At 35.9% G+C, this 26,007-nt stretch overlaps 1 protein-coding gene across 2 annotated transcripts in view; it reads left to right on the top strand.

Annotated features, from left to right (window-relative positions):
- NAA15 (N-alpha-acetyltransferase 15, NatA auxiliary subunit) overlaps positions 1 to 26,007 on the top strand; it is a 75,087-nt gene that overhangs the window by 33,357 nt on the left and 15,723 nt on the right. For both annotated transcript variants that reach the window (XM_043486069.1, XM_043486078.1), the window contains exons 7-17: positions 2,152 to 2,271; positions 3,575 to 3,670; positions 3,828 to 3,934; positions 5,992 to 6,064; positions 8,637 to 8,806; positions 9,993 to 10,145; positions 10,884 to 11,012; positions 12,217 to 12,430; positions 16,888 to 17,081; positions 21,981 to 22,089; positions 25,519 to 25,617. In XM_043486069.1, the coding sequence (XP_043342004.1) occupies positions 2,152 to 2,271; positions 3,575 to 3,670; positions 3,828 to 3,934; positions 5,992 to 6,064; positions 8,637 to 8,806; positions 9,993 to 10,145; positions 10,884 to 11,012; positions 12,217 to 12,430; positions 16,888 to 17,081; positions 21,981 to 22,089; positions 25,519 to 25,617 (1,464 nt within the window). The remainder of the gene's footprint in view (positions 1 to 2,151; positions 2,272 to 3,574; positions 3,671 to 3,827; positions 3,935 to 5,991; positions 6,065 to 8,636; positions 8,807 to 9,992; positions 10,146 to 10,883; positions 11,013 to 12,216; positions 12,431 to 16,887; positions 17,082 to 21,980; positions 22,090 to 25,518; positions 25,618 to 26,007) is intronic.

Raw genomic sequence — 26,007 nt, 5'->3', positions numbered from 1 at the left:
AATTGACCTATGGATTTTAGCAATTTGGAAGTTACTGTGACCTTACCAAAAGGACTTTCTGAACATTGGGAAGGAGGGTAGTAAAACCCCAAACAGGTCAAGTAGATTTCAATGAGATCTAAGTAGAGGAATTGAGGATAGGATGCATAAATGACTCAAACAAGTAGTTTTGCTGTATAGGAAGCACATCCAGGGTAGTGCTGGGGGGAAGGGTTGCAGAATCAAAAGATTTTTGCAGATCGTATTTATTGTACTCACCAGATAATGAGATGGAATATTTGATACACTAGAGGGGATGTGATCTAGTGGATAAATTGAAGGGTTAGCCTTAGATAACAAAATGAATAGTTCATCCACAGTAATTAGAGATGGTGGGGTGTATGGGCAAGTAGGTGTGTCAGTGTGGTGGATAATTTGGGAGTTCTTCTTGCTTTCATTTTCCCAGTGAAATAGGAAACAGAGCTATCAGTTCATTCCACAAAATATGTTTTGAATATCTATGGTGAGTCAAGTGGTGGGGACAGGGAATATAAAGAGAATAGAAGGGAACTAAAAGTAGAATCATCAATCATTGGGCATTCCAGTAATAAAGGCATTGATGTTAGTGATAGGTGGTCAGGATAATTTAGGAATTTCCTGGAGTGGGTGAGTGGCATAGTTAGGCAGAAAATTTCATTGTTAATTGTTATACCATCAGTTCCTTCTACAAGGAAAAGGTGGGTAAAGATTATGAGAAGGAAATATGGATGGGTGTGGCCTATGGGAGAAAGGTTGCAGGATATTATTTTGTTTTTAGTAAAGTAGTCTTTTGGTCAGTGTAGAGCAGACTGTTAACTTTGGTATTGTTGACATTTTGGGACCAAGATGTTGGAGATTGAAGTCTCCTGTATGTTGCATAATATTTAGCAGTATCGGTAGCTTACTTCCGATAGCACCCGCTTCCCTTATTGTGACGCTGGAAATGCCTCTGGCATTGCTAAATGTCTCCTGGATGACAAAAATGCACCTGGTGAGAACCACTCAGGATAGACATTAAGAATATGGGTGACTTTAGCCAAATTGCTTGGGTCCAAATCCTGACTCTGTAACAATTAACTGTCTGAAAGACCCTTGACACATTTACTTACTTTCTTTGTTTTAAAATGACACAAATAATGGTAGCCTATCTCATGGAGCTTTGAGAATTGAATTAGTTAATGCTTGTGAAACGTTTGAAAAGTCATTTTCACACTCAGTAAGTGCTCATTTTTATTATCTGATAGTAAAAAAAGGTGCAAGAGTGCAGTCTTGGCTTGAAAATACCACCTTTGGTGAATGGGAGCCCATTAAGGTAGGAAAAAGGATTCTTGAGCAGTGCTTGAGGCTTATGTGAGTTTGGAGCTGATGTGTTTCTAGTGAAACCAGTGCCCCAGTGCCTCCATCTGGCAGCTGCTTTTATGAGAAGGTGTGCAGCAGGTGAGTGACGGGGTCACACAGACCGTAAGACTGGTAAACCAGGGAGCCTAGGCTTTGAGATTAGTGATGATACTTGGGGCTGCTGATGTCAGTCAGGGATGACACTGGCCCAGGGAAGACAAGCAGTGTCGTCTTAAAGGTTGCTGAAAGGCCTGCAGAAACAGAATAGTTTTTCTCTTGAGATTGAAGGGTAGGATTGGTGAGACAGGAAGAAAGTCAAGACAATTAAGCTTAAAGCAGGAAATGTATTTGGTAGATGAAAAAGAGAGTAAACTCGCTAGTTGGAAGAGACACATTGTGGCCGTGATTTGGGCTGCTAGAGCAGAATCATTTCATAGCTGGGTAAGACATCATAAGGTTAGGGTAACGGACTGGGCATCAATTTAGATTTTGTAATTGTCTGTATGTTGTCAGGAATAATTGAGTAGATGATGGCTTAGTGACTGTGTTCAGTGAATTTGAGAAAGTAGCCTGGAGTTAGACATACACCTGAATAAATTGAGGATATGAAGAGGATAACATTTCTACACATGAACTTTTAAAAACAGGAGAGACAATACTGTAATGTTGTAAATAGTCTCATTGAAGGGAGTTGAGAACCCACCTCCCAATATTGAAGAGGTTTTAGGAGAAAGTTTGAGGAAAAGTTAAACATACTTAGTTAATTCAATTTTTTTTTTTTTTTGTTTAAATCAGGGGAACTTCTGTTACAATTATGTCGTTTGGAAGATGCAGCTGATGTTTACAGAGGATTGCAAGAGAGAAATCCTGAAAACTGGGCCTATTACAAAGGCTTGGAAAAGGCACTCAAGCCAGGTAACACTGATTAAAACTTACTTTCTAAGCTTTAATTGCATCTTTTGTTAACATACATTGTGTTAATTCATTGAAAATGCCGACTAGCAAAACTGGTTAAGAATTGGTTCAGAATCTGAATACAAAAGTACATTTGTGAACTTCCATTTAATATGGCAGGCGAGGTGTTTTCTAAAACCTCTCTTCTACAAATTTATAGAAATAGTTGTAAAAAGAGTTTTGGAAACAAGTTTTAAAAGTTCACAAATGAATAGCAGTGTCAGAAATATGAAAGGAAAATGGTAACTTATAGAAATGGAGCTGTTTCCCTAAAGGAAACAGAGTGTGACCTGCCAGGGCAAGTGAATGTCACCAGACTGAAAGGGAAGCACTGTTTCTTTCCTATGTGAGAAGAAGGACACAAATAAACTTCGTCCAGAGACTCTTCCCCCAACCATTCTTTCGCATGAATGGGACCCACTTGTGAGGACAAGTCCCCGAAATATGCTGTCTGCAAAAAGGCAGAGAGCCCTTATCCAGGATGATACAATTTAGAGCAAAATTTCCTACACAACTGATAGTGACTATTCCTGGTACATTGATAAATGTGAGAGAAACCTTGTAACAAAGAATGTCATTCTCTGTAGTAACACTAGCATGGAAATACTAGTGCCAGCGAAAGGGAGAGTAGAGAGCACAGAAGAATCCAAGATGAAGAGAGGCGATGAAATGTGAACAGTTATGAGAAAGGACCTAATAGGAATCTGGGAAATGACAAAACCTACTTACTGATGTGACTTAAAATTTTCAATAGATTAAATATGAGAGGCCATACCTGAGGAAAATTAGTGAAGTGGAAGATTGATTGAACAAGGAAAGTTCTCACCTGAAAGTAAAAGAAAATATAAAAGAAATATGAAAAAATCAAGATAGAGGATAGATAATAAATCAAAGTTCCAAAAGAAATCGAAGGAGAGACGTTAGAGAAGAGGCTGAAGAGAACATTAGAAAAGCCATTATGGAAACATAATAACCGAGCCTTTCTTAGAACTAAGTAGAGGAGTCATACTTTGAAAGGCCGCCTAAAGCAGAACAGGATAAGGAAAATCATGTATTTTATATAATAAAGGTTTAAAATATGGAAATTTTAGAAGGAATTATTCCAAAATGATTGTTGATATATTTAGGTGGTTAGATTATGAATGATTTTTCCCGTGTTCAAATTTTCTGTTTAATATGGTAATTTTTATATATTTTCAGAAATTTATAATTTTCTAGCAAAATGTACAATTACATAAGGGAAAAATTTTTTTTTGGTCTGCAGCTAATATGTTAGAACGACTAAAAATTTATGAGGAGGCCTGGACTAAATACCCCAGGGGATTAGTGCCAAGAAGACTGCCATTAAACTTTTTATCTGGTAAGTGAGAATAATTGCAAAGGAATGAAAATGATATTATGGTATACAATATCTGCCCTTGGTTTTAAATATATGAGTGTGCATATTAAGATTTTAAGGTATGCCGTGTTAGAATTATCTGGGTAAATGTAAGTCAACAAGATTTTTTTCTTCCAAGGTGAGAAGTTTAAAGAATGTTTGGATAAGTTCCTAAGGATGAACTTCAGTAAGGGTTGTCCACCAGTCTTCAATACTTTGAGGTCGTTATACAAAGATAAAGAAAAGGTAAAGCAAAATACAATGGTTGTTTTATTTTTTGACTATGATTTCTTTGCTCAATATTTGGATAATTGCATAGTACAGGCACATAGTACACACTTTGTGAATCTGCTAACAGTCTTCCTAGCCCTTAAAGTTTAAATGCTTTCTGTTTATTTCCTTTTCATCGTCTTCTCTCTTTAGCTGAATAATTTACCACCTATTTGTTTTCTATCTTTTTTTTCTGGTGTGTACTTTTTAATAAATCAGTGCAGGTATGAAAAGTTGGTACAGTAGTGATTTCTTCAATATTGTCTCTATTCCCTCCTCATGGTGAAATCCAGAAATGATTTTTTTGTTTTTAAACTAAACTAAGTTTTACCTTAGTAATCTTTATCCTTTTTAGTTGGTAGAAAAAAAATTCTGTCAGAAGAGTTTGTTTAATGTCCCAGTAAGTCAGTTTACTCTTTCAGCTATGTATACAGTATTCAAAATGCTTGTTAAAGTGTGTTATAATCTTAATTTAGATTATTTTAAGTGCAGTGACATCAAGACGTTGGCTAGATTAAAAAAAAAAAAAACACAACACTTCAAAGATGGAACAGATTAAACATACTAAACAGTTAAAGCACAGTCTAAGCCTGTAAATGAAGTCGCTCATTGGTGTCCGACTCTGCCACCCCATGGATTACACAGGCCGTGGAATTCTCCAGGCCAGAATACTGGAGTGGGTAGCCTTTCCCTTCTCCAGGGGATCTTCCCAACCCAGGGATCAAACCCAGGTCTCCCGCACTGCAGGCAGATCCTTTACCAGCTGAGCCACCAGGGAAGCCAGCGCACAGTAGGGCACTTACTTGCCAGTCTTTGGTTGAGAGGTCTGGGATATGGGCCTCAGTGGTGACTGTTTCACTTTTTTTTTTTCCTTGCTTAAATCACATTAATAAAATGTGGTCTTTTTCTTCTGGTTTTGGCAGAGTGAGAACGTGATGCTTGTGAAGCAGTCTTGATTGTAGAATCATGTATATTATTAGACTTTTCCCTCTATGGTTGTCTTATTTAAACCTAGATTGGTAAAAAGAAAACAACCTAATTTATCTTTGAGTCTTTCCACAGTATTCATTCAACTTATAGTTCTTTGTTTTGTTCTCATTTCTTAAGTTTATGTAATATTGAATTAAATTTTGCAATGATGATAATGAATGCAACTAATTCAAACAGGCTTGGGAAAACAAAACTCTCCGTAAGCATATAGCTCACCTTATGGGAGCAGAAGAACATGGGCATTTCAGAATAGCCTAGCTGTGACTGCAGTTTTCTGAGATAATGGAGAGAGCTGGTGTTAATGTGTTGAGTCAGTTAAGTTGAGGTTATTTAAGAGAGCTTCTATAGTAATAAACTCATTATAGATGGATTAAGCAAAGAAGGGAATTATAAATTAAAAGTATTCACAGATCTCTTACAAAGACATGAGTCAGTAGTATAGTCATGACTCAAGATAAACCAGAACTGGGCCAGCCACTCATCCTCCTAGATCTCAGAAACCCACCTGCTGTCCCATGCTTCAGTTTTCCTGATGGTTTCCCTGGATGATGAAATTGAGAGTTGATGCTGTCATCTACTGGTGGAATTTCTCTTTTCACACAGTATTTAATTCTTGATTCCTGAAGTGCAGATATTAACTGTGGATATTATTTATGTAAATTAAGATAAAAATGAACCAAGATTAAAAATACACCATCCATAACATTACCTCTTTTTGTCCAGCCTGTTCCTGATTTCTAGTTCAGCTTGATCGTATATTTTACGGCAGGAAAAGTTGTCAGTAAGTTTTTAAAAAAAGTTTTGCCTTAAAGCACACCTTCAAAAGTGTATAGTCTTAAATTTTTATCCATAGGTTAAGAGATTTATAAAAAGGTGTATATGTGAGAGACCAGGGGTGGAATCAGAAGAGAGAGGGAATTGGAATATTTATTTAGCCCTCTAATAGTAAATAACATGCTTTGCACAAGCATAGTAACTATATAATAATTTTTCTTTCTTTTTTTTTTTTTTTACTAAAGTGTGCTTGTGTGTTTGTACTGTAGGTGGCAATCATAGAAGAATTAGTAGTAGGTTATGAAACCTCTCTAAAAAGCTGCCGGTTATTTAACCCCAATGGTAAGTGCTCAAGTTTTATGTTTTAGAAAAGTCTTAAAAATCTTACTATATTATGAAATTCTTGATCAGAAGGTCAGTATTGTTCATTATTTAGTCAATAAGCTTAGTATATTTAAATATTTTTCCCTTTAAGATGCATTAATATGTATATTATGTGAAAATATTTGATAAGAACATGATAACAGTAGCTTATTGAAAATTTTATGTAGAACTTAAAACATCTCCAAAACTACATGTAATAATATAATGACCCTCCATTTACCCACCGCTCAACTAAAGTGATTTTTACCTCATGGCAGACTTATTTCATCTATATTTCTTACCTGTTTCCCTCTACTCCCTTGTTATTAGAAAACAAATCCCCAAAATCACATCATTTCATCCATGTAGATTTCAGTATTCTAAAGATCACAACCATAATAGCATCACCATACTTGAACATTAATGCTTCCTTAATATCAAAGGAAAATGTCCATGCTTACATTTCCAGGTACCTTAAAAATATTTTTTCTCTTTGTTTCTGAAGTTTATTTGAATGAAGAGCCAGATGAAATCTGTACTTTGAGTTTTGTTGATATGTCTCTTTAACTTTTTTTAATAAATCTGTAAGTTTCCCCTCTGTTTTTTCTTTTTTCCTGCAGTTTATTTATTAATTAGTTGTGTGTGTGTGTGTGTGTTTTTAGTTTTTCTTTAGTCTAGTTTTTGCTGAATATACCCATATGCTGTTGCTTAACAAGTTGTTTCTCTGTCCTCTGGATTTATTATACATTGTAAGTTAAGTATAGAGCTATGTAGTCTAGTATGGTAGCCATTAGTCACATGGGGCTATTAAATTTTTTTTTAATTAAATGAATTTAATTAGTCATGGTAGTCCAAGTGCTCCTCAATAGCTTTGTAAATCTAATGCCTACCATACTGGACAGGGCAGATCTAGAACATTTCCATCACTGCAGAAACTTCACATGGACAGGTCTGACTGTCTACAGGTTTGATGAAATTTTATTTTTTTCCCCCTTTTTGTTTTAAAGACAAAGAGATGAGCAAGATTATTCCACAAGTGGTGGTGTGTCCTTTGATCAGGAGGCATGAAGTGTTTATTAAATGTGTTACATGAACTGTTACAAATTACAAACTAGTAATATTATAATATTTAATATCTGCTAATATAGCATTTCAGGTTATACAGAAAAAGCGAGATAAAAAATGCTGCTTTTTCTACTTTGCCTGTCCTACTTTTTTGTTCTTTACCAGTTTGAACTAATGAATTTCAAAATAGTGAATTGACTATTAGTAGCATCCTTCAAAGGTGTTATAAAGGTATTATTTTGAATTCATGGCTTTAAACATATTTGATGTTTTAAATCATTGCAGTTTCAAATGGTTCCAGCCTTCACGTACTAGGGTAGTAGTTGATAGCTTCCTTGCAGTTTTGTATAAAGAAATATTCTAGTTCATCTTGTATACTTGCCCATAACAGACCTGTAATAAGTTGTTTTTCCCAAGGAGCCCTGTTTCCTACAGTGGGAAAACCCAGTTTGGGACCTGGGGTGCTTATTGCTATTGAGTTGATCACTGTTTCTAGGTCTCAGATTAATTTTAATAGTACTTTTTAGAAGGCGTTACCATGGTTTCATTGGTTAATCATCATGATGTTCCTTTGATTATCAGCATTTTCCTACATATTTTACAAATGTGGAAGAGGTTCAATGACATGCCCAAGAATATGCAGCACTTTAGTTGCAGATCTATCAGATCGGGAGTTGGTGAGTTCCACTCCTATTGTTTGTCCACTGAGCCATCCTACTTCTACTAGGATAAAAATAAGCAATCTGTTGCTTTCTTTGAAAGCAAATAACAGTTCTTTAGAATTAGAAATTTGTATTAAAAAGCATTTTTAAATGTGTGGGTTGTATATTTAACTTACACATTTTCTTGTGAGTATATAAAAATAAAACTGAACTAAAATACAGAAAAAGTATTTTTACTTATCTCATTTTTTGGTATAATTTTTAGTTTAACCCAAAGTGTACATTTTTGCATATTCAAAATAAGATTAAGATATATTAAGGATCTTATCAGCAGAATTCAAAATAACCACATCACAAGTATATTTATGTATAGTTTGGTACATTAGAAACCCAGTTAAGCAATCATGCCTTTCTTTTTTTCTTTTTCTTTTTTTTTAACCCTACATTAATGGAAATTTTCTCTTTATTCTTATTTTTCCCCCTCATACATAACCTCCTGACCATAGTTCTAGTACAATTTGTTTTCTCTATCCCCCACCCCCCAGTTTTCTTTTTAGGTAATTTGTTAAAGCTTTGATCTCATTTATCTACCATGTTTATGATAAGCATGGCATTGTGCTAGGAGCTATAATGATACAGAGCAGGTAGTGTGGTGCTGGTCAAAGATCTTATACATTTAGAGCTAGTTTCATAACTAGACGCATAAATAACACTATTTGACCTACTTTCCTTATTAATAAAGATAAAGCCACTTTGAGGTGGCTAGTCTCTTTAATATAGATAATGACTAATTCTTCTCCACCTCCTCCCCCCACTCTTTAAAGATGATGGAAAAGAGGAACCACCAACCACATTACTTTGGGTCCAGTACTACTTGGCACAACATTATGATAAAATTGGTCAGCCATCTATTGCTCTGGAATACATAAATACTGCTATTGAAAGTACACCCACGTTGATAGAACTCTTTCTTGTGAAAGCTAAAATCTATAAGGTAAAAATATTTTCTGCTTTTTTTCTTATGAGGTAATGAGGCATAAATTTTTAAGAACATAATGTTACATTGTAAATGCTCTAAGAAAAATGATGTATTGGATAGCTCAGAACACATGGAATAACAAATATAGTATCTTTCTCAGTCTGATTGCTTTTTAGACTTTTCATGGTCATGCTGGTTTGCTCAATTATTTGTATCTATGTATATACCAACACATGTATACAAATATACACATGGTTATTCATATATGTGGTTATTCATAATATATGTCCTCATGCATTCACACATACATATCTGGTTATTTTCTTGATTTTAACTAGCAGAGATAGATAATCAAAAGTAATTAAATTTGCTGTGAAATGTTTGTTTCTCTTAACATCTGAATATGATCGTGTATCAGTATCTGGTAATCTTAATGAAATGAAACTGGAGATTTCTACTGTGAATTCTACATGTTATCTCTGACTCTTCAATTCCTGTGTCTTGCTTGAGAATCTCTAGTCATATGTTCCAGTATCATTTTAAAAATTTTAATACAGATGAAATTTACTAATAGAAGCTCTTGGGGAAGAAGTTCTAAACCAATCATTTATTTACCAAAAAATGATGAAATTAAGTAATGTTTTAAACCACTTTTAAAATGCCAGGTAATGCTCATTAGTTTTGTGGCTTTGCCAAATGGACTAAGTTAGGTGAATTAAGAATGAGGATCATTGTGGAATGTCCACAAGTGGTCCTAATTGTAATGTTTCCACGATTCCTTAGAATAGAAATTTGGCCATCCTTTTGCCTGTTACGACCTTTATATTGAATTATGTTGTTCTCACTAAAGGTTTTGATTATTTTCCTTGATTCAGCCATTAATTTTCAGGATTCACCAGTATTTTTCAGTGTTCATTATATGCCAGGCACTGTTGTAGTGCGTTGCCAATGAGGTTATAACAGTAGACAAAATTTTTAAAACATATCTTTACTGTCAGAGAGCTCATAGACTACATAGCCAGAAAGGTATCAGAACTTACAGTAGATTGTATGCATCTACATTGATTAGGGTTGTAAGAGATAGAAGATTACCTTTGGAAGCATTTGTGTCTTAGTTATTTATGAACAGGAAAGAAATTACCTGCATAGTAAAATTAGCATACTGACAGGTTTATTTTGTTTTTGTGCCCTCTTACTTTAGCATGCTGGGAATATTAAAGAAGCTGCAAGGTGGATGGATGAGGCCCAGGCCTTGGACACAGCAGACAGATTTATCAACTCCAAGTGTGCAAAATACATGCTAAAAGCCAATTTGATAAAAGAGGCTGAAGAAATGTGCTCCAAGTTTACAAGGGTTTGTAGAGCTAGTTTGTTTGTTTGCTTATGAATAAAAAGTTCATATGTGTATAACTTGTTTATTTTTCAAAGTTTACTTCTGATATTTTTAATATCAAGACAAGATTTTAATTAAATTGCCTTATCAAAAGAAATTGAAATCAGTATTACTATAAAACATCATTTCTCAGGTGGCACTGGTGGTAAAGAATGTGCCTGCCAGTGCAGAAGATGGAGGAGACCAGGCTCTGGTCCCTGGGTCGGGAAGATCCCCTGGAGTCGGCAATAGCAACCCACTCCAGTTATTCTTGCCTGGAAAAGGCTGTGGACAGAGGAACTGGTGGGCTACAGCCCATGGTGTTACAAAAGAGGTGGAGATGACTGAGCACACACACACGCCATTTTTCAAATATGTTTGTATAGTAGGTTTTTCAACTCTGATTTATACTGAGATATGTTCAGTTGAAATTTTTAGGGGTGAATATACTCATGTTAATTGAGTATGTGCTGGTGTTCTCTTTGTTATATTACTTTCCATCCCAAATTACGTAGATCTTTTTTATTAATCATTTATGAGGGTTTTTTAGTGGTTAGAAATATAATTCTAATTTCTTTCACATATTAACTGTTCCCTCTTACTCTGAGAATGGTTTTAAAAAATAGAAAATTGTTGTGAAAATTCAAATCAATTAAATCCTATGGTGTAATAACGTATTTGGTAAGAAATTGTCTTTGAGTATGTCTGCTTTTCATATAGGAAGGAACATCAGCGGTCGAGAACTTAAATGAAATGCAGTGCATGTGGTTCCAGACAGAATGTGCCCAAGCTTATAAGGCAATGAATAAATTTGGTGAAGCACTTAAGAAATGCCATGAGATTGAGAGAGTAAGTAACACATGCCTAAAAGCTTCTCCTTTTATTCTGTTACCCATTGACAGTTTGGGGAAATCCTCTTAGTTTTTTCTTTCCTCTCACTTCCTAATGCATAACAAATGATTGCTAAAAATCACTATTCACATTTTTCAGAGTTTATAATAAAAATAATATAGATTACATATTTAGCAGACTTCTCCATTGTCTACTCTTAGTGTCAGAATTCATGTAAAAAACTTAATGGAAAGTTTGTATCTTGGCTATGTTTTCATTGATTTTTGGATGTTTCTTTCAAATTGATGCTGCTTCTTCATTAATACATACAAAGCTCATTAAGCTATGCCAGAAATGTCTTGGTTATGAGTTTGATTGGTGGTGCCATATGCCCTTGATGAATATTAGATGCAAGCTTTGAAGCCTTTTCACAGTACTTCTGTAACCTATATAATTTCTCATTTTCTGATAAATTTATTTTTTTCTTAGTCCTTTCACTTTTTAGTCATTTCTATGACTAGTAGTTGGCTTTCAGTTTTTAAAATGTTTTTTAATATATATAATTTATATAAATTCATGCTTCTTTTGTTACTACAAGTTGAGAATCCCAGAGGTTAGTTGAAATGTGTTAATTTCTGGTTGCTTGACTGACTTCCTGACTATTTCTCTCCCACATACCAACATTTCAGATTTGTATTCTCAGAAAAATTGACAAATACTACATATTAAAATCCTTTGCAGATTGTTCTAAATATAAAAGCTGAATGTTTAACATGTAAATCTACTGTATTGCACTACACCATTATGTATGCTAATAAATTCTGTTGGATTTATGATGGTAGCTTTATTTAAATATGATTAAGGAGGGGATAAATATATTTTAAAGCATCACTGTGAAAAAAAGATATTTATTGATATTCTAAAATGTGAATTCATCAAATAAACATAAAATAACTAGAAAAAATAAAGCATTGTGTTTCCTTTCATTCAACAAGTAATTCAGTCACTAATGTATGCCACAAACTATGCTAGGTAATGGCCTATTGTATTTGCTTAATTGATATATATAGTATTTAAGTAGAATTATTGTAATTTTTAATATTTTAGAATGTTACTGATTTTTATTTTCATGCCCTGGAAACAAGTAATTCCGAGGCTTTCATTTTTGTAGCTTCTTTGCTGTCGCTATACTTCACTATAATAAAAAAGATAATTTTGTTAGCATTTTATAGAAATCACTGATGACCAGTTTGACTTTCATACATACTGTATGAGGAAGATTACCCTTAGATCATATGTGGACTTACTAAAGCTAGAAGATGTACTTCGACAGCATCCGTTTTACTTCAAGGCTGCAAGAATTGCCATAGAGATCTATTTGAAGCTTCATGACAGCCCTCTTACAGATGAGAATAAAGAACATGAAGCTGATACAGGTATAATATTCAAAGAGTTATTTTTTTCTGTGGTATATATATGTATATTTATGTTTTTGTGTAACAGATTTTTCCTGTGCTTTTATTTTTTTTCTGAAAGATGATTTAAAAATAATTTAATTTTTAGCTGTGCTGGGTCTTCATTTGCTGCAAGGGCTTTTCTCTAGTTATGAAGAGGAGGGGCCACTCTCTCTACTTGCTTTGCATGGGCTTCTTGTTGGGGTGGCTTCTCTTGTGGAGCAGGGCTCTGGGGCTCACAGGCTTCAGGAGTTACGGCATGTGGGCTGTAGAGCACAAACCCAGTAATTGTGGGACATGGGTCTGGCCACTTCACGGCATGTGGAGTCATCTCAGATCAGGGATGGAACCTGTGTCTCCTGCATTGGCAGGCAGAGTCTTTACCCCTGAGCCGCCAGGGAAGCCTCTTCCCTGAGCTTTCTGTTTGCGCGTAGTGGGACAGTGTTATCCATGCTTTAGAAAATGCTGATGGCTGTTTTGTGAATTTCTCTGAGCAACAAAAGAAAAATACTATTGACTGTTGTCTTTAAAAGTTAAGCAAAAATTTGTAACTGATCATTACCTTTTTTTAATATTAATTAATTTATTTTTTAATGGAAGGATAATTGCTTTACAGAATTTTGTTGTTATTGGCCAAATATCAACATGAATCAGCCATAGGTCATTAGCTTTTAAGGAGTTGGATTTCAGCTTTAACTTAATATGGTGGCTCCGTGGTAAAGAATCTGCCTGCCAATGCAGGAGATGTGGGTTTGATCCCTGGGTTGAGAATATCCTCTGGAGGAGGAAATGGCAACCTATTCCAGTATTCTTGCTGGGAAAATCCCACAGACAGAGGAGCTTGGTGGGCTACAGTTCGTGGGATCGCAAATACAGTGAGGCACGACTGAGCACAAGCCATGACATACTAAAATGTAAATATTGCTTGAACAGTAATACCCAGGTGAGAATTAAAACTAAGCCAGTCACATTGCTCAGTGATTTTTCACTTGACCATTTTTAACATGCCATTTTAATAGCAAGATGTCAGGATGTGTAGGAAGAAGTCTTCCTTAAAATAATTATTTGGGAAAGGATCTCAGAATAAAAGTGACCTACGCATGTAAAAAGATAAAAAATTAATTGTCCAAAAATTTTGTGTCTTTATTCAGGGCAAAAATGTTACAGGAGTTGGGGCATAAAAGCTGTCAGAATTTTTTTCCTCAGTCCTGAGTTTCTTCCTCTTCTGAGGTTATGGTTGGTTACTTTCTATATTCTTCCTCCTGCTAAGACCTTTGGATCCTTTTATTAATTTGTTATTTTACAATACCTAAGAACAATTTAGAAGATTCTAAGGTCACATATTGAAACCCTTGCACAAATTTCAACTTAAATTTCTGTTGTTACTGCTTCAGCTGGAAAGAAAATGCTAGTGAGAATCTATAGGACAGTTTATAATTGAAGATGATATCAGTGATCCTCTGGCTTTGCTTATTTACTTTCCTATTTACTCTTCCTGCCTTCCACATCTTCTTCGAATTCTGCAAATAATATACAATTAACTTTTTTTTTTTTTGCCACACATGTGGCATGTAAGATCTTAGCTCCCGAACCAGGGGTTGAACCCATACCCCCTGCAGTGGTAGTGTGTAGTACTAACCACCGGACCACCAGGGAAGTCCCAGTACACAATTAACTCTGGATATACAAAGTTAAACCAGCTCAGAAAAACACCTAGCAAATGGGAAACTCCCTTTTCACTTTTCTCCTGCCTGAAGGTTTTCTCCTTTCAAAGGGCTAGCCCTATTAAGTGTTCAGTTTCTTTTGTGCACAATTACCATGTTCAGTTTCATGTGTACCTATGTTCTACAGAGTTACAGGGTGGTTTTTGTGGTTGTTTTGTTTGTTTTATTTTTTTAACCCATAAATGGGATGATATCATTCCCGATGTTCTAAAATTACAACATTTTATTTTATTTTATTTTTTTTAATTGCAACATTTTAAATTTTGTTAATGGGAATGAGGGTTCCCTCGTCCCCATTACAGTGCTAAAGTAAATGTCCTGTAAGGCATCATTGTGCACATATTTATTTAGCAGGGATTGTTAGGAGAGGCAATTAACTAGGTCAAAGATTATGAGAATTGCGTAGCCTTCCATAAAAGTTTTTGTTGCCACCAACAGTTTATTGAGATTGTCTTTTATTTTATTGCTCACATTGAAAATTGTTCATCCTTCACATGTTTGTTACTTAGGGGAAACATCTGGTGTGTAATCATTTATTTAGCTGGCTGCTCTGGGTCTCCGTTGTAGCACAGGCTCTTCGCTGCACAGTGCGGGTCCTCAGGAGTGTGACGCAGAGCTCAGTAGTTGTGTCCTGCAGGCTCAGTTGCTCTGAGGCATGTGGGGTCTTAGTTCCCTGTATCCCGAGTCCCTTGCATTGCAAGGCAGATTCTTAATCACTGGACCACCAGGGAAGTCCTGCTTTTGGGTTTCTTACATGAATTGCCTGTTCATATCATTGACCTATTTTATTTTGAAACTTCTTGGTTTGTAGGAGATCTGTATGTGTTCAGGACCTTAATCCTTATTTATGTGTTGCAGATGTTTTCTTCCTATTGCTTAGGTCTTAGCTTTCTTTATGATGGGTATCTTTCATTATGTAAAGTTTTAATTTTTCTAAGGCAAAACTATTTTAGTCTGTTGTGGCTTCTGGGTCTTGGCTTTTCTCCTTCAAAATGTATAACATATTTATAAATGTCTTCTTTGTTTTCTCGTAATGTTTGCTTTGTTATTTTTACATTTGGCTGTGTGATCATCTGGAGATAATTTTTATATGTGATGGGAGGTGAAGGGTGGCTTTTTTTTTTTTTTTTTAAGGGTGGCTTTTTTATCCCCAAATAAAACACTGCTGAGTTTGAAATAGTGCTTATTTGAATAGGTCATCCATATGTTTAAAATGTCACTTTAATCATGATCTGAGCTCTGAAAAAATATTTTGGTGGGTTGTGGGCATGGTGTCTTGTTCTCACATATATTAAAATTTATTGTTGTTGTTGTTTAGTTGCTAAGTTGTGTCTGACTCTTTGCAACCCCATGCACTGTAGCCTGCTCAGCTCCTCTGTCCATGGGATTTTCAAGGCAAGAATACTGGAGTGTGTTGCCATTTTCTTCTCTAGGGGGATCTTCCCATCCTGGGAATTGAACCCGCATCTCCTGCTTTGGCAGGTGGACTCTTTACTCCTGAGCCACCAGGGAAGCCCAAAGCTTATTATAAAGTCATACTGAAAACTATGTTGTATTGATATCGGTACACAGGTTTCTGTTACCCATCTTTCTCTTCTTGATGTCAAGATATCAGCCAAGGCATCAAAGGATTGGCCTGGGTTGGAGAATTTACTTCCAGGATGGCTTACTCATGGCCAGAGTCCTGTTCTTGGCCACATGGGTATTTGCATGAGGTGGTTTGGGTTTCTTTACAGCATGACAGCTGGCTTCCTCTGAGTGATCCAAGGGAAAGCAAAGAGGAATCCACAGTGCTTGTATTTCCTAATCTTGGATGTCATGCATATTCACTTCTAGTACATTCTATTAGTTAGAATCTAGTCACTAAGTATAGCTCACGTTCAAGGGAAGGGGAAATAGGCTTTACTTTTTGAAGGGAAGAATTTGTGAACATATATAAAAATCACCACAGTGGTAGAGTATTTTAGAATGACTTTTTTCATTTCTCATTATCAACAAGTGTTTTTCAAATACCTATTGAACATGTGGCTTTCAGATTTATTGCTTTAAGTCTACACAATACAATTTTCCCACTGTATTGTAGCATGTTTATCAGAGATTTCTAGTCTTTATTTAAGACGTTCTGTGGCTTGTACCTCAAAGAATAATTGTTAATTTTTAATGTCACATTTTAAATTTACTATACAGTTATTCATTCTTCCTTCAGCAAATATTTGAGTGTTTTCTGTGTGTTTTGGTATGCTGCTAGGCCTTGACAGCACGAAGATTTTGAGTAAAACAAAAGTCTCTTCCACCAAGGAACTCACAGTCTAAAAGAGAAACAGATGTGTAGACAAAGTATTATGACAAGCAGAATACTTTAGGCATGGTGGCAGCACTGTTTGACGGATTAGAGAAGGCATAACTAAAGCATAATACAGTGCCATAGGGATTTGAAACTGCTTGTTACATTCTTAGAACTGCAAGAAGTTTAATTTTGCTGGAAGAGCTCATGCTTTTGTGCTTTGCTGTGGTTGTCACAATAGGTCTCCTCTTGGTTTCACAAATTTTTTTAAAATGTTTATATTCTTTAACAAATGCAGCATTATTAAAGGCACATGAACATGTGTAATATGAAACATTTTTAATGGGAGTTTGGGAATATTAATACATAGTAGTAATTGATCATTATAAATCTGATTAACACATTGATGGTTTTATTAACACTGCTTACAGCAAACATGTCTGATAAAGAGCTAAAGAAGCTACGTAATAAACAAAGAAGAGCTCAAAAGAAAGCCCAGATAGAGGAAGAGAAAAAAAATGCAGAAAAAGAAAAGCAGCAGAGAAATCAGAAAAAGAAGAAGGATGATGATGATGAGGAAATTGGAGGTCCAAAAGAAGAACTTATTCCGGAGAAACTGGCCAAGGTACTTAAAAATAGTATTTAGCACAACTGAGTGAAATTTCATGACCAGCTATTGTCTTTATAGAGTCTTTTTCAGCCAATCTGATGGATTTTAGAGTAAGAGATTTATTTTTAGTTTTCCTTCTTTCCTCTCTCTCTTTCCTCTTTCTCTTCTATCTTCTCTCTTCTCTGATTGTATGTCACATTTAAAACTTGAAATAATGATTCTGAGTACTGTGTATGGTATATTGGAAAGTTTTGGCTTTTGAGTCATTCTGATCTGGGACCACATAATTAGCTCTTACATGTCACTGTGTATCTTAGACACTTTGTCTAATTTCTCTGATGGTTTTCTTAACTATAAAATGGGACTAGGAAAAATCACTACTAGACAAGATGTTAGGACTCAAGAAAATGTATGTGTAAAGAATATAGTCTGTTAAAAGTGGTAGCATTTAAGTTTTTATATAGTCTAAATTGAGCTTCTTAAAAAGTGAGTTCTGTATGTCTCTCTCACTTGTGTTGTCAACTTACAGTATATTGTACTTAACTGTTTGTACCTGATATCTTTAAAGTCCTCAAATATTTTCCCCAAGCCAAAAATCTTATCTGCCATTTTTAACTGTTAGACTGAAACCAAGGCATTCGTTGTCATGTAAATCATTTTGATCAGTTTCTATGCAGTTTCTATCTATGCAGTTTTCTTCTGACCCTTGACACCCTCCTCCTCCAAGTGCGAGTAACTGCATGCTTTACTATGTTAAAGCAATATAGTAAACAGTAAACCTAGAGTTGAGTTTTAGCCTTATTAGTAACTAAAAATTCCTTGGTCATTGGTTGCTTTATAACTAAGGAAAATTGTAATACCTAAGGAGTAGAGTTCGAAAATACTTTTAGAATTATATCCTAGCAGATGGACAGTAATATCTCATAGCAGTATTGCTATTTAAGAACCATTGATAAATGTAGCTTGGATTTCACAAAGCTGTATTAACAAATAATTTTGTGCTTTCTAGAAACAGAGATACTCCCTTTTTATTGTTGTTGGGAGTTTATTGAAAGATTATACAGGGATGTGAAGAAGCACAGAAAATTGACCTTTCAGGCCCCATGGAGAACTGCAGAGTTCTTAGGGATAATGCCAACTTTACAGGGCCTTCCATCTTTATGCCTCCGCTTATTTCTTAACTACCACTTTTACCACCATCACTGACTGCCTGCCGCTATCATTCTTTACATTTTTCTCTCTGTCTCATAACTTAATGACCTTTTTCCTTGTAACTCTTTATGTCTTTCTTTATAGTTTAAAGAGGGGATCTGTTTGTATTTAGTTACTGTCTAATAAGGAGTACCCTGAATAGCAGATTTCTTGCACTTAGTCTCCTTATACACTGTTTCGTTTTCTTTGTTTAGTCTATGATAGCTGCTTTGGGCCCAGATGTCAGGTTATAGTCTAGTCATTTGTAGCTAGAGGGTTGTAAAGTCTCCCAGCAAAAGCACTATAGAAAGTACTTTTTACTCCTTTATTTGGAAGGAGCCTAGTGGAAGGCACCCAGTTTCATGGACTCCTCTTCAGTGTATACTGTTCTTACTGTTAGGCACATAACACCTTTCTCTTTCTAGGATGACTGCATCCAAGATGTCTGCATCTAATAGAATCCACACTCACCCATACCCCAAAGTGGTGGCAAGGCCAGATTTTACACCAAGCTGTCATAATCGGGAGGGGCATCGCAGGCTGTTTTAAAAGCTGCCTGCCAATTCTGGGTCTGTAATCTATAGTTGGTTTTTTTGTTTGTTTCTTTTTGTTTTGGTCATCTTATGTTTCATCATTCTTCCAGGCAGTAAATGATAAATTTAGTTCATCAGATCAAGATAATTTAAATAAAAGCATTGTTAAATTAGCAGTTATTCTAGTTAAGAAAGAGAGAAGGAAAATAGGTTTATTAACTTAATATTGAGTTAACTGAGTGTAAATCTGAAAGCTTGATGGAATGTATTGCTTGCTTATCCAACTTACCATGAGGCAGTCGTTTTTAGTTGTTATTTTTAAAGATTTTTTTATTATGTGGACCATTTTTTAAAGTCTTTATTGATTTTGTTACATTATTGCTTCTGTTTTATGTTTTGGGCTTTTGGCTGCAAGGCCTGTGGGATCTGAACTCTGAGCAGGGACTGAATCTGCACCCCCACCTTGGAAGGAAAGTCTAACACTGCACTGCCAGGGAGGTCCCTCTGTAGTGTTTAGTTTTGAAACTTTGAATTTTAAACTAATTTTACACTTTTTGTTACTATGTTGGGAATTTAAGGAGATAACTCCTATACCACATATTTTACTTGGATTATATTTCAGGTCAGTTTATAAATTAAATAATTGCATATGAAGAAAATGCCCTCATAACTGTCTTAAATGGCATTAAGTGCCATCAACACAGTGTCGTTCTTTTCTACATCTATTTAAGTTACACAAATTCAGATCTTCAAGGTTGGATGTGATTTTTTTTTGAGAGAGGCAGAAGAGAGTATACATAATGCTGGCAGTTCCACCTAGTACTTGCTCAGTGAACATTAGGACCCCACCTGAGTTTGAGATGTGAGAGGCCTGACTGCCATCTCAGTTCTTAGGTGCCTGTCATAGTGTGACTGTCTTACTACAGTGATTGCAATTTTGATACTTAAATATATGGTTTTCATACGTACAACTCAAACTAGTGATATTGTATATTCATAGCTATATCTATGTGTCTTAACTTCAGGGATTTTCAAGGGTAGTTTTATCTTAAAGCACTGGTTGTAGAACATCATCCCTATTTATATGCTTTTGTTTATATCACTCTCTACTACATTATATATATGTAACTGTAGAATGTAGTTAGCTTTGTCTTGGTTATGTACATACTATTTTATCATTTAGATTTAACTTGACAGAGTCTTACCTTTGAGAGGCCCACAGAAGCATGTGGGGACAAGAAAACCACATCTCCTTTGAGGGCATATGTTTTCATTTACTAGAGTTTCAGACAGAATTAATTTCTCTCTTTTCTCTTTTTAAATTAAAATACTCAATTTCAGTCACAGTAGTGCTTGTAATGGGCTTCCCTTGTGGCTCAGCTGGTAAGGAATCCACCTGCAATGTGGGAGACCTGGGTTTGATCCCTGGGTTGGAAAGATCCCCTGGAGAAGGGAAAGGCTACCCACTCTGGTATTCTGGCCTGGAGAATTCCATGAACTGTATAGTCCATGGGGTCTCAAAGAGTTGGACATGACTGAGCGACTTTCATCACCACCACCAATGCTTGTAATGATTCAACTTTACAATATCCTTTTTTGTTTCTGTTTTATAATGATAGCAGCCATGTCTCTCCCCAGTAAATTATCCTGGTCAATGCAGTGACCTTCACTTCAGTCTGTACTTCTTAAGGAATGAAAAGCTTGCTATAGCTGGGTGGTAATTTCAGTTTCCAGTTCTCTACTTTCCCTGGTAACCATTTCTCCCCTGTATACCACAAATTCTAACTCATTAAAGCATAGAGTTGTTGAAATTTGACAGAAAACAGCAAAATTCTGTAAAGCAATTATCCTTCAATAAAAAATAAATTAATTTTAAAAAAAAGAGTCATGGGAATAAGAAGCAGAATATTTACCAGTGTGAGAAAGGTGTACTTATGAGGGCCCCTGTTTTCTCCTCTGTCTCTTGGTATCTCTGACTGTTACAGTAGTGATACTGCTACATACTGATTTCTGGTTTAGAGCTTATATCCTTGAATAATGACTAGGTGCTTTACATACTGCTGCTGCTGCTGCTGCTAAATCACTTCAGTCGTGTCCGACTCTGTGCGACCCCATAGACGGCAGCCCACCAGGCTCCGCCGTCCCTGGGATTCTCCAGGCAAGAACACTGGAGTGGGTTGCCATTTCCTTCTCCAGTTCATGAAAGTGAAAAGTGAAAGTGAAGTCGCTCAGTCGTGTCTGACTCTTAGCGACCCCAGGGACTGCAGCCCACCATGCTCCTCCATCCATGGGATTTTCCAGGCGAGAGTACTGGAGTGGGTGCCACTGCCTTCTTCAACTTTACATACTAGTACAGGGTAAATCCTATAGACACCACTTACTGTTTAACGTGATTTTGTTTTTAATGCTGTTAAATAATTTTCTTGGCCTAAATCTAAATTTGTGAAACCACAGATTACTGTATGGGCAGAGTCATGTTGGACAGATATGGCACATCTGAATTCCACTGAGAGTACGTTGTTATTGCCTCAATGATGAGAGAGGGCAAGTATAACGACCCAGGTGCTGAGTGCAAATACAGTGTCATGCCTTGTCCCAGACCCAGTCTGCAGAGACTAGTCCTGTCTCAGTACTCAAAGGGTGATAGAGACAGCATTCCATAAATATACAACTTTTCAAATGACACCACACCTATAGTATGGCATTTGAATAAATGTGGATTTCTGTAGAATTCGGAATGGAACAAAGCAACACAGGGTGGATATTGTACTATTTTTTAATAGCTTGATTATACTCAACTTTCACTCATTCCTTAATATTCTCTATAGTTCTTAGCCCTTGTCATCCTGTTCCACATCCGTTCTCTCTCTCTTTTTTTTCCCCCCACCCTTGGCTATCTTACCTGTTTCTCTTACTGTCTTTCTTTTCCTGGTTCTGGTTCTGTTTTATCTTCTTCTTTACTTGTTGGATAGTTTCTATCCACAGATAATGTATTATCTCAGTGAATGAGGAGTTTAGAATCCCCTTCCTTTAGGTTGTGGGAGGGTAAAATATGGCAGTGTATTTCTGGTTGACTAGTAAGTAGTTTTTACTGAAAAAGTATTTTTAATGAATAGAAAGAGAAAATTGACACCCCCCCCACCCCGACAAATCTTGCTTCCATTTGTATAATATCTCTTATTTTTGTTAGGTTGAAACTCCATTGGAAGAAGCTATTAAATTTTTAACGCCATTGAAGAACTTGGTGAAGAACAAGATAGAAACTCATCTTTTTGCCTTTGAGATTTACTTTAGGAAAGGTAGGCAATTAAGGAATAGTGGCTCTGATAAAATTAATCACTTTATTTCTCAGAATATAGTTGCCAATTCTGATGACCTCACCACTGTAGGATATTTTGGCAAATGCAAGTGCAGCTTCCTCACAAAGAAATGCCTGCTTTTTACAGTATGTTATGGGGAAGTTAAGTGATGTCATGATCTCTCCTAGGGCATTAAAATAAAAAATAGATGTACAATATATAACTAAAATTAAGGTGAAATATAGTGATTATCATGCTCATATGTGGATAAAATTTAGTAACTAAATAATACACATAGATCTTAGAATAGTGTCTGGTACACAATAAGCAGTAAATAATGTCAACCAATAGCTATTGTTACAGATAGAAGATGTGATGTTTGAGGTGTATCTTGAAGAACAGACCATACTTCTAAAAGAAAAGATGCATAGAATGGAAGAATATCTATTAAGAGAAAACAAGTGTGTATAAATAATGTTGAGGTTGCCTTTGTTGCCTAAGCCAGGTAAAGGTTGGATGGAGGATTTTGGTTGCTAGATTTAGAATTCTTACAGGCTAAATGTAGTAGATACTAAGAAGATTTTATGGTATTGAGCTATTTCAAATCCTGAAAGATGATGCTGTTAAAGTGCTACACTCAATATGCCAGCAAATTTGGAAAACTCAGCAGTGGCCACAGGACTGAAAAAGGTCCGTTTTCATTCCAATCCCTAAGAAAGGCAATCCCAAAGAATGCTCAAACTACCTCACAATTGCACTCATCTCACACTCTAGTAAAGTAATGCTCAAAATTCTCCAAGCCAGCCTTCAGCAATATGTGAACTGAGAACTTCCAGATGTTCAGGCTGGTTTTAGAAAAGGCAGAGGAACCAGAGATCAAATTGCCAGTATCTGCTGGATCATCGAAAAAGCAAGAGAATTCCAGAAAAATGTCTATTTCTGCTTTATTGACTATGCCAAAGCCTTTGACTGTGTGGATCACAATAAACTGTGGAAAATTCTGAAGGAGATGGGAATACCAGACCCCCTGACCTGCCTCTTGAGAAACCTGTCTGCAGGTCAGGAAGCACCAGTTAGAACTGGACATGGAACAACAGACTGGTTCCAAATAGGAAAAGGAGTATGTCAAGGCTGTATATTGTCACCCTGCTTATTGAACTTATATGCAGAGTACATCATGAGAAACGCTGAGAAGCACAAGCTGGAATCAAGATTGCTGGGAGAGATATCAATAACCTCAGATATGCAGATGACACCACCCTTATGGCAGAAAGTGAAGAGGAACTAAAAAGCCTCTTGATGAAAGTGAAAGAGGAGAGTGAAAAAGTTGGCTTAAAGCTTAACGTTCAGAAAACTAAGATCATGGCATCTGGTCCCATCACTTCTTGGGAAATAGATGGGGAGACAGTGGAAACAGTGTCAGACTTTATTTTTTGGGGGGCTCCAAAATCACTGCAGATGGTGATTGCAGCCATGAAATTAAAAGACACTTACTCCTTGGAAGGAAAGTTATGACCAACCTAGATAGCATATTAAAAAGCAGAGACATTACTTTGTCAATAAAGGTCCATCTAGTCAAGGCTATGGTTTCTCCAGTGGTCACGTATGGATGTGAGAGTTGGACTGTGAAGAAAACTGAGCGCCGAAGAATTGATGCTTTTGAACTGTGGTGTTGTAAAAGACTCTTGAGAGTCCCTTGGACTGCAAGGAGATCCAACCAGTCCATCCTGAAGGAGATAAGTCCTGGGTGTTCATTGGAAGGACTGATGCTGAAGCTAAAACTCCAATACTTTGGCCACCTCATGCGAAGAGTTGACTCATTGGAAAAGACCCTGATGCTGGGAAGGATTGGGGGGCAGGAGAAGAAGGGGACGACAGAGGATGAGATGGCTGGGTGGCATCACCGACTCAATGGCCATGAGTTTGAGTAAACTCCGGGAGTTGGTGATGGACAGGGAGGCCTGGTGTGCTGTGATTCATGGGGTCACAAAGAGTCGGACACGACTGAGCGACTGAACTGAACTGAACTGAATCCAAATGGTTCATTGAAAAAAAATATTGTATCACTAAGGTGATAGGTATTCAAGGAAAGAGAAACTGGTTAGTAACATCTGACAAAAGTTACTGCTCCAAACAGTAACTGTCCTGCTAAAAGAGATAGAATAAAATGATACCTCTGTAGAGTATCCATCAAAAAATCATGATTATCAAATGTTGGGGAAAGGTTACTATATAACATTTGTTTCAAAATAAGGTTCAGAACTAACTATAGTTTATTTTAATCTCTATTAAGATACTTATATGAGTATGTAAAATAGAACACTAGCTAAGAAGAAAATAGATCAAAACATAAAGAGATTGTCTCTTGATGGAGTTTGAGTGATTAAAATACTTTCTTCTATGTTTTCCACAGTGCTCCTGTTGTAATTTGGAAAATTAGTTTAATAAATAGTCCAATAATTTTAAAGTTTTGTTAATAGTTAACACAGCTCTCTTTTAAACAAATATTTTTGCATGGAACCCCGAAGTGTCAAATACAAAAGCTGTTCTGCTTTCAGTAGTGAAAGGCAGTCTGAATCCTATGGAGTTGGCTTCTTTGCTACCTACTACCTCTCAATTACTCTCCAGCATTTGGAGTCTATTGCTACAGCCTGAAATGGGCAATGATAAAGGACATAGCCGTATTGTTAGCTTTCTGAATGTAGGGGTTCGGGGAAAATGAATTGTCAGAGGAGCCTAGGGTTTCAGATATTGATATTTGGAAAATTGTACCGTATTAGAGAAGTCTTAACAAAAACGGCTGTGGATGAGACTTGGAATTGTGGTGAGTATTTGGGCACAGTTTTCCATCCATCAGGTGGAGACACTACTAAAGCTTGGAAAACTTGGGGGATGGGGTGGGAAGAGATAGCATTGGGAAAGATTAGAAGGTGATTAAAAACATAACCTTGGTCAATACTCTACCTTTGATGGGGAAGAGAAGCCAGGGATTGACCGGAGAGGAACAGTGAGGTGGAAGGGAAATGATTTCACATGTTGCAAAACACAAGAAAGGTGTAAACAATGTTACTTTCAAGCATAAACAATGAAGTTTTCTAAGTAATAGGAAAAATTTGTTTATTTGACTACATAAAGGAGATTAAGAAGTGAAATGGCTTCAAAAATTTTTTGTTTATGTGGCATTAGTCCAAATAATGTTGAGTGCTATCTAAATTTTTTATACTTAATAAAATGATTTTTCTTAATGTTGCGTGGAAAATATTAGCTAATGTTGCTAACCTGAGGAAGTCAATTGCTTCAGTCATAAGTTGCTGTCCAGATGTGATTGACTCTAAATGAGTTTTTCTAATTGTAAGATACTGTTAGTCCTCTAAAGGAGGGTATCTCTTTTTATTAAATGATCAAAATATATCTTTTTCCTTTTTATAGAAAAGTTTCTTTTGATGCTACAATCAGTAAAGAGAGCATTTGCTATTGATTCTAGTCATCCCTGGCTTCATGAATGTATGATTCGACTCTTTAGTACTGGTATGTTTTAATTTTCTGTTACTTAAGTGTTTGACTGCAGTAGCTGATAGTGACTGAATAAGTGATTTATACAAGTTTATCATAAACGCAAATCATTTTAAAGCTGTTGTGTATTAAGTTAGCCTGGGGAAAAAACAAAGTCTTTTCTTTGTGGTGAAGGTCTTTATTTTAAGGCTAGAAGTGTTACCTGATTTTGACACAGAATCATTCAGTCCAGATATTTGAGAATCATCTTTATTTCTGTTTCTTAAAGGTTAATAAGTTGAAATTTTGAATCGTGTTTCATTATGTGACGTAGTTAATTGTTGTAAAATTTAAAAATCTCTTTGAAATTGACAAATTATCTTGTTTACCTGTCTCTAGCAAAATGATTTGAATCATAAAATTTTT

This window comes from Cervus canadensis, chromosome 1 (assembly GCF_019320065.1).
Source record: "Cervus canadensis isolate Bull #8, Minnesota chromosome 1, ASM1932006v1, whole genome shotgun sequence".
Classification (NCBI taxonomy): Eukaryota; Metazoa; Chordata; class Mammalia; order Artiodactyla; family Cervidae; genus Cervus; species Cervus canadensis.
Note: the sequence above shows the minus strand (reverse complement) of the source record. Positions and strands in the feature narration are given on the sequence as shown.